General features: G+C 40.5%; 1 protein-coding gene across 1 annotated transcript; it reads right to left on the bottom strand.

Annotated features, from left to right (window-relative positions):
• Nucleotides 1–407: 407 nt before the first annotated feature.
• On the bottom strand, nt 408–8,346 carry LOC139715658 (retinol dehydrogenase 8-like). The gene is made up of 6 exons (XM_071627215.1): nt 8,255–8,346; nt 5,226–5,506; nt 4,422–4,601; nt 3,491–3,584; nt 1,255–1,393; nt 408–770 (listed from the first exon to the last, which is right to left on the bottom strand). Exons 2-6 carry the CDS (start codon nt 5,491–5,493, stop codon nt 543–545), a joined length of 909 nt encoding a protein of 302 aa, XP_071483316.1. The 5' UTR covers nt 5,494–5,506; nt 8,255–8,346; the 3' UTR covers nt 408–542.
• Between the last annotated feature and the right edge of the window lie 930 nt (nt 8,347–9,276).

The following is a 9,276-nucleotide window of genomic DNA, read 5'->3' as shown; positions in this document are numbered from 1 at the left end:
ACTCTTAAACTTTTAGCTTTTAACTTTTTGACTTTTAACCACTCCATAGGTCTTGTGCAGTTAAGTTTAGTATCGGTTCCGCACTTAAAAACCCTGTAAATGTCACGTATCTTTTCGAATTCGCTTTATTGCAAGCATTCATATTACATCAGGAAAGATCTTCACTCTTCATCCAGATCATCGATGCAAACAGCCTGGATATTTCCTGTTAAAAGAGGCGCTAACATTTCATTCCGAATTGTAATTTTGGTCTTGCAATCTATCGTTACCACATGAACCACCAAACATGACTCCTGTCTATTTAAATGCTGGTGCCGCCTAACAAACGGAAGTCCATTTGTTATCTACGTGAGCCCCTCCAAAGACATTTCCTGGGGTCAAACTGATTTTGACTGATCTATTTTAACTTTGCTCGCAGCAAAGCATTTCATTATGCAGATGTTGTTGCTCTTGTGTCATATTGACTGCTTTCTTGATTGGCTTGCTACACTAGGTGAAAGTGAAATCTACATGAAGACACGCGATAGCACAGAACCGCTCCTCTACTTTTGGTGCTTCTTCATCATCTCGTACCAGCCAAGGGCCCCGGTCGCCCCGAGCCCGTCGGCGTAGGTTTCCTTGATCACGCCCCACGAGTAGTCGCTGGTACCGTAGCGAACCTTGTGCTCCGGATCGGTGAGGCAGTCAGCTATGACGGCGGCAACCTGCTCCGAAGTCTGTCCGTGTGGCATGAACTTTTCCATGGCCGTTTTCAAGAACCCAGTCATCAACTATTAATAAAAAAATCACAATGAGACATCTTAATGTGCTGACAGAGCTCTGTGTTATCATTACTCTATTTTCTTGTTACATTTTATCATGGTCGTTAGTGAAACAAAATGCAATATCATTACTATTGACCGTGACGATGATGACACTTGCGACTGAGATTATAAGAATGATTGGAAAGCTGATGGCAATAATCACTAAAATAATCATAATCATAGTCATAATAAAAATGGTAATTATTACGACAGGAAAAGATGATGACGCTAAAGACAAAAATGAAGAAGAATAGGAAGAAAAAGACTATGTAGACATCGTCTTACTCCTACTCAGCTCTACTTTTTTTTTTCCACTGAGAGATCAATGTCACATTTTCATTGACGATATCATTATCATTATCCCATCTCCAACGCTGAGGGCGGCCTACAGCCAACCTATTGAATCCTCAGATTCCGAGGCGCAAAAAAGACTTTTTTGGTTGAATTATACCTTTGCGGATTTAGCGTCTTTTATCTCTTTGGCGGCTGCTTCCATGGATGCTTGATCAATTTCGGCAGCACCAGTCTTGTTAGACGACATGTTCTGCTGGAAACTGGTGGCTACGGCGCCGGGGCAAACGGTGTTGATCCTGCGAATTTAAACGTCCGAGAAAAAGCTGGTTAAAAATGAAAGTGGTTTTTTTTTTTTCATGGAGATGGGAGGCTAATCTGAATTTGAAAATGGGAGGGGGGCGGGACGGAATCTCGACGATCGCAGAAAAAGAATGAAAAGAAAAATAAACAAACGCAGTTCGTGGGTTCAATATTAGATGCCCAGAGCATTCTGCCAGACGATTATGCATTCTTATATTAATGCCATTTATTGCACTTTTTAATTTGATCATCATTCTTATATCTCTCCAGTATGCTTTCTGAAAAATGATAATAATGTGGAAAAATGATAATAATGTGAAAGTGTCAATTTTACACAAATTTCGTCAGTAATTCCTCACTTTCTAATAGGTCATACACAGTCCCACACTGTCAACAGCATTTCTAAGGCATATTGTTTATGCTTTTTCAATATATTGAACATTCAGTATATCTTTCGGCAAACTTGAATATCATTCTCCTATAATTCCTAGTTACGTGCCATCAACAACTTTTGCGCATTAAAGACAACCAAATGAACATCACGTGCTTCACAAAGAACTGTGCTAGATCATAATATTGGTCTGGCGCTCTGCAACATTCATGATCTTAGGCAGAGATTTCCACAACCACTACGAAGGCTGTCGTGATTCATTGGATGAAGACACGGATAATCAATCACCACCAGCTCCTTGGTTCGAATCCCCCTGCAGCATGCTGACCTAGATAAGCGAGATTGGTGGAGATTCCGGACCGAGAACCTCGATGATATTGAAGGGGAGTTAAAGGGGAAACCCAGTCCAAATATGAGTTTGGCTGATAAGAAAGAGTAAAACAATTCGAGTTCAACGGAACAAATGTGATCAAAATCGGATGAAAACTACGGAAGTTATAACATTTTGAAGCTCCGCTATTTTGGGGGAAACAGTTCTTGAACAGTCAACAACTGGTCAATATGAATATACAATGGCAAAGTGAGCATGTCTTCCATCACAACTAACCATATAGTTTGTATAAAATGTTGAAATTTCCAGTTTTTCATTCAAACACAATTTTATCCGAGGTTCAAATCCTCAGATATCTAACTGATCACTATTCTGAAGTTATACAACCAGAGATAATGTCATGTTTCGGACTGCAAATGACAGAAACACTAAATATTTGTTTTGTTGTGTTTTTTTTTTTGGTACACGATCAAAGGGAAATTTTAAGGGTATGACATGGCTGGCTCACTCATTTGCATATTCATATCCACTGTACAAGAACTGTTTTAAAGAAATTATCACAAATTCAAAATGTCATAACTTCCTTATATTTCATCCGATTTCAGTTAGATTTCTAATTGAACTCGTAAAATGTTACTCTTTTTTATCAGACTAACTTATATTTGGACTGGATTTCTTCTTTAAGGAAGTAATTTTCATCAAGGCCTGCTAACCTTCTCTCAACAACGACGGGGAGCTATAGACTGTCGAAGGTCTGTGATCTTCTCATCGACTGTCACGTGATCAAGGTGAATAAAGGGTCATTCCGCTGATGAAGGCTGTAGCGTTGACGACTGAAAATGCCGGAGGTTAATTTAGTGTGTATTGAGATCAAAAGTTTAACGCCAATTTCAGGTTGTTGACAGACTTCGGTGCAAGTGTAAGGCTTTATCACAATCTACATAGATCGATGTGATCGGCCCAGTCCAAAAGTGACGAACCTAACTTACGCTATGCGTACAGCGCCATTAGTATTCAAACCTTAAGCCCGCCGAACACTATACGACTCACAACCTTACGACTGACAGACTTTGGATCCGAATTAAATCTTAGTATCCTCAGAATAAACACCGCTTGTTTATTTCAGATCCTTAGTCTGTCAGTGGTAAGATCGTGTGTCGTATAGTTTAAGTTCCGGGTCTATGTGCCTATAACAATAATCTTTTTGCCGAACTGAAGGTGTGGGCCTATTGACTAATAAGTATTGGAAAGACCGAAAATAATATGGAATCTAAGTTCAAACACTATCAAACGTTATGGGGTGACGTCAGGACAACGTCTCAAGAGGGCCAATATTAAAGGGGTGCTAACGGTATTTTGGCAGTCACTCACTTCACATTGAACATCCGCAGCTCTGGGTAGAGAGATTCCGTTAGGCCCTCCATGGCGAACTTCGTTGCGCAGTAGACGGTACTAAATGGAACGCCTGTAGAAAGTGACGCCATGTTTTATTATACTCAGTAATTTGTAATATTCCCCTGATAGAGATTCATAAAGTCGATCAAATATGATTATTATCATGATTTGAGCCCTCTGCTGTTCCAAACAATGTAATTATTCTTTGTTTAACACGTCATTATAAAAGACTAGTAATCTCTTTTCTCACTGAAATAGGCAAAGCCTTGCGTTTTGTGTATTTCTTTTTTTTTCGTTACATTTAGTATATCTCAAATGTAAGACATGCACTGATCAGAAGTGTTAAATGAATGATATGACAAGATGATTGTTTTTTGTTTTTGTTTTTTTTTTTTGCAGGACAATATTCTAGGTTTTAGATATGGGTGATATTATATGGATTCCACTTTCTCTTGATCAATGATTTCCCGCTAGCTACCTGCAAGCCGATTTTCTATGCGGGGAAGCCATTCACAAATTACTGATCAGCATTTTTTTTTTCTGTAAGGGATCTTCTGACGCATCTGCATGCACGTTCCTTTATCAACGTCTCCATGCACGTTCGATATGCCGTAGGCTTCTTGGAATACGAACCCGCGTGGAAATGTTATCCAACTATTTCAAGATAGTTATGAAATGTTTTGCAGGGACTCCGTGGTAGCATAAGTTGTCTAGTCGAGTTAAACTTGTACAACTGAAGAGTAGTATTCTGTAATTCACTCCGAATTGTTTTGCACTAATCTGAGCTCTACACACACTATTCTTTTACTATGATCTTGTTCTCTTTGACGCAGACCTATACATCTGAACTGAAATCACCTAAACTGACCTAGCTATACGAGAGGGGTCATGCATGCCGATTGCTTACTGTGTATGCCACCGGCACTGCTTATGTTGACGATGTGACCCGTCTCTCGTTTCTTCATGATTGGAATCACTTCCTGGGTCAAGCGGTAAGTCCCAATCATATTAGTCTCAATCATCTGCCTCATGTCGCTCATCGACATGTTTTCGAACAGGCCGAAGTGACCAAAGGCCGCGTTGTTAACTGTGTGGGATGAAACCATATAATAATCTCCATTAACATGCTAAACACCATTTCATATGCTGCGTCACTGTGCACTGTATAAGGAAGTATGTCAGAGACTTTAATAGCGAGATAAGTGGATGAACTTCATTATACGAAGAAAGATGAGAGAGAGAGAAAAAAAAAAAACTTTTAGCACCGTGCTTCTCAACCTTTCCAACGCGCCGCTTGGCTCCTTAAGTGTATTTTGAGGTCCACTGAGATTGACTATGAATCTTTTCTATTTCATTTTGGCAGATATTACGGCCAAACAGCACCATTTGCTGGAGCTTCGCGATCCACTCGTTGAGAAGCGGAGCCTATAAAAATCAGCGGCTTACGGAAAAGGGCATGGAACAAGAAGCTCCCTACTGGCGTTTATCAGGTAAAATGTGATCAGAAACTTTTTTTCACGTAATTGAGACATAATAAGACATAATACTCTGTTAAGACTACCCATCAAATCACTTCAGTTAAGTTCTTCTTTTTTTTCAAGTTTCAATTCAATTCAAGCCAACTTTATGTGACCTGACAAATAATAAATGAGCGCAATAAATAAAGACAAAAATTGCTGCAGAAATATCGATGACGTAAAAATATACGCACTCAGAACGTCGAGACGGTTTCCGTTTTCTTGCAGGATTCTCTGCACGACCTCTACGATCTGAGCCTCCTTGCAGATGTCCAGGGCCAGGATGAAGAGGCTGTCGTTGAGGGCGCTGCCTGCCTCCTTCTCCAGTGCTTCCTTCTTGGCGAGATTCCTCATGGTGGCATAGACCTTGTAATTGCCATCCTTGGCCAGCCTAACGGCAGTGTAAAGGCCTATGCCGGTAGAGCAACCAGTGATGAGTGTGACCTTCTTCCCAGAAGCCATGGTGTTAAGGTATCTAGATGATTAAAAAAAAGAAAAAGAAAGAAGAAATGTTTAATCGATACCGTCATTTGGAAATAAAGCGCAGGAGCGAACATATCCAGGAAATATGTTCATCTCTGGTTCTCCGCTCACATGTGTGAGGATATTCAGTAGTCACTGATTGAATATGATATGTGATATGTTACATAGTTTATACGTTTGCATTTTAAAATCCTAGTATTGTTCATAGTATCAGCATCATATATCAATGAGTAAAATGTACAATAGTATATAGAAGAATTTAAAATGAATATGTCTTATTGGTATAACAAATTGCTGCTGTTGTTGTTTTGTTCCAGTGTTCCACGTCTTACAAGCTTGGCTTTTTTAGTGGAACACTGTTTTCCATCATTGTGATTATTTACTATTTTTGTTGCCATGGCAAAGTGCATTGTTTCCTTTTTACGACATCATTCGTGTATAATATACTTTATATTGTATTGAAAAAATCCTTTATCAGACGAGTGTAAGAGAAATGAAAAAAAATGTATCACTTTGGATTATGTCAATTCTTTCTTTTCTTTTCTTTGTGATGATGGAAATAAATAAACTATAAACTATAAACTATAAACTAAACTAATATGGTTTTGTAAATGAAATTCTAAAAATGCGTCGGAAGATGAAGTGTTTACTCTCTCACTGAATCGAATCATTTCTGGCACGAAATGTTTGATACCTGCCGGATTTTTTAACTGTCCATCCTCTCCTGATGGGGAGTTAGAAATTATGGTACATGTCTAGGCCCTATACCTAATGATTACTCTAGTTTTAAAAATCCGATAACAGTCAAATTTGAAACATTACAAGCTGAATCCTCACCTCGACTAGTAGGGCCTACTGTACAATCCCTATAAGTTTCACGAATTGCCTTTGCCACCTCGTGAGATACATTGTAAGACCAACGATAGCGCTTTCATGCCTTAATGGGCTTCTGAAATATGAAAGAATGGGTGATCACGCAAAGTAAACTCTCGCAAAAAAAAAAAAAATGTAATACACGTATAGGCTTATTTACTTTTGCTCGCCTTGGTTAAGACAATCAGCATATTCCAGGGTATTTAATCTGCGGCAAGCATTATGTCTACACATGAAGTAAATATACAGTGCTTCAGCCGTGATATGCAGTAGTCTACATGGTTCATTCAACACTGGAGTGTGTGCACGCAGTTCTGTACAAACAAACGCGTACAACTCATATCCAGGTCCCAAAGGCCGGGGCCAAAGGCCATGCCAACATAATCGTATTTCAGGCGTAAATCGATAGAAGCTGAGCAATGTAGTACCTGCATAATATCACTGAATGTGTTGCCCCCAGAAATGTACATGAAGGCCTACAATTCGTATTGGACGTGTCATGGTCTCAGAAAAGTTATGCCCTTTCATACATATTAACTTTGAATTAACTTAACGGACAAGGATGAGTTGCCAATCCAATACCGAATGTGAACAGATAACGAAAACATTATCCTCATTAGTTTTCTAGTAGTTATTGTCATTACAAATACACTGGGATTATTACTCTGCATAAGTAATAATAATGATAACTGCATACTCTTCTTATCTCAAGAATGAGTCAAAATGGAGAGAACTATAAACCAGACTTTCTTCTCTTCAGACAAAATAGGAGTACGTGTATTCCGATAAAAGGGAATAATTGGCAGGCAGCAAGCCATTTGTATCTTACATGTAGGTCCCTATACATATAGCACAACTATGGAGCTACAACTCAACAATCCAATATGAGCCACTGCATAGCAGTGATCATTGCAAAGGTCACACCCTCTTCTGTCCCCGGGGAAACGTACGGAAGTGTGAGAAAGCATGATATTCGTCTACAGTAAAATCTTAAAGCTTTACCGCTCTCATTCCATTGTCATTTGTGCAAAAATTAACACAGGGGGCTCGCCGAAGAGAGTCACGTGGCGCTCAACAGCGATATTATCTGGATGATTTCCACCGCCTATCAGATCTCATGGATCACAGCACACACACACAAAAAGACTGAATTCGTATATTGAGGAGGAAATAACAAAGCATACTGCTGCTTGTCACTGCAAATATGAGATACGTTCGAAAAAAAAAAAAAGTGGTAGGACCCTAAATGGGTGACAGGCATGCACGACATACATTCTTATAGTGACCCGTATTCGGCAAACAATGGCGATATGGAAGACCTCTGGCTCGCACTGATCGGTTGGTATGCAACGCTTACAGCCCCACTGGACTGCCACAGCGATAGCAATGATGCTCTTGTTATCATTTTGCGCTTGCTCACGGACATTACTTCTGTTCCCGACTTGATAAATTAATGCTAAGTTGGCCCGGAACGAGGGTATATCAGGTATACTAAACAGCGTTTGTCAAAACATCTTGTTTGTTGATCATTAAAGCTTTTGTAGAAAAGGCAGTCCATTCGATTTTAGCCAAGTACAAGTATTCAGTGAGTAGAAATGCATGCGCGGCTCGTTGTTGTCAACACAACGACTGTGGGTATAAGAATCTATGTGATGCCATGTGTTGCCTGTTCAAGTCTATATCACTAATCCCTATTAAGACGATTAGTACTCATCCTCAACACTGTAACACTGTAGACATATCCCGCTTGATATGGTAAACATCATAAAGACGAATTCAAGAAAACATCAGTAGTGTTCCTTCGTGAACCTTTTATGACAACGATCAAACGTTGTCATACTTAAATATATTTCGTCTTTCCTCTTACCTTCGAGTGATGAGATTGTGTCTGTTGGATCAAGCGTCTGCGAGATGAGTGTCTGAACGTTCGGCTGGGTTCGTCCTTTGCTCAATATAGCTGCCCTTGGACGTGAGAAGTGCTGAGTCATTCTGATCTCTCGCAGCACGGTCGTCCGTGCATACGCGTCCGCCAACGCAAACAATGCGCCCACTTCCGGGGAAGATGAAATGACGAGGTCAAGAAATCTTACAAAATATGAATGCATACACTGGAGGGAAATGACATTCTAAGGCCTAGAGTGGACGATACAACGAAATGAACAATAATGTGCGTTTTAAGATATTTGCACACATTCAATGCGAGAACAGACAGCTCAACGGAATAAAATCCAAATGGAGACCCTCACGTTTCTTCCACCTTTCACCTGGCTCGTGTGATCGTGCCCTACAAGTAATGCCTGTATAGATCCTGCATACTTTCTATTTCACATGTATTCTTTTATTTGTTGCATTCGACAATTCACACATTCAATTTCTTGTTGTGTTTATGGTTTATTTGTAAAACGTAAAATATTCAACAATAAAAAAGAAAAAGCACACAAATGTATTGATATTGTATCAGTCGCCTCCCTCCCTTTATTGGCCACGCCTTGGTATCCCTCCCTTTGTCAGCTACGCCCTGGCATCCCTCCCTTTATTGGCCACGCCTTGGCATCCCTCCCTTTGTCAGCTACGCCCTGGCATCCCTCCTTTTATTGGCCACGCCCTGGTATCCCTCCCTTCGTCAGCTACGCCCTGGCATCCCTCCCTTTATTGGCCACGACCTGGTATCCCTCCCCTTTTCAGCTACGCCGTGGCATCCCTCCCTTTATTGGCCACGCCCTGGTATCCCTCCCTTTGTCAGCTACGCCCTGGTATCCCTCCCTTTATTGGCCACGCCCTGGCATCCCTCCCTTTATTGGCCACGCCCTGGTATCCCTCCCTTTTTCAGCTACGCCCTGGCATCCCTCCCTTTATTGGCCACGACCTGGTATCCCTCCCTTTGTCAGC

The sequence above is a fragment of the Diadema antillarum genome, unplaced genomic scaffold (assembly GCF_040938485.1).
Source record: "Diadema antillarum isolate AM-2024a unplaced genomic scaffold, OU_Dant_1.0 scf00000053, whole genome shotgun sequence".
Classification (NCBI taxonomy): domain Eukaryota; kingdom Metazoa; phylum Echinodermata; class Echinoidea; order Diadematoida; family Diadematidae; genus Diadema; species Diadema antillarum.
Note: the sequence above shows the minus strand (reverse complement) of the source record. Positions and strands in the feature narration are given on the sequence as shown.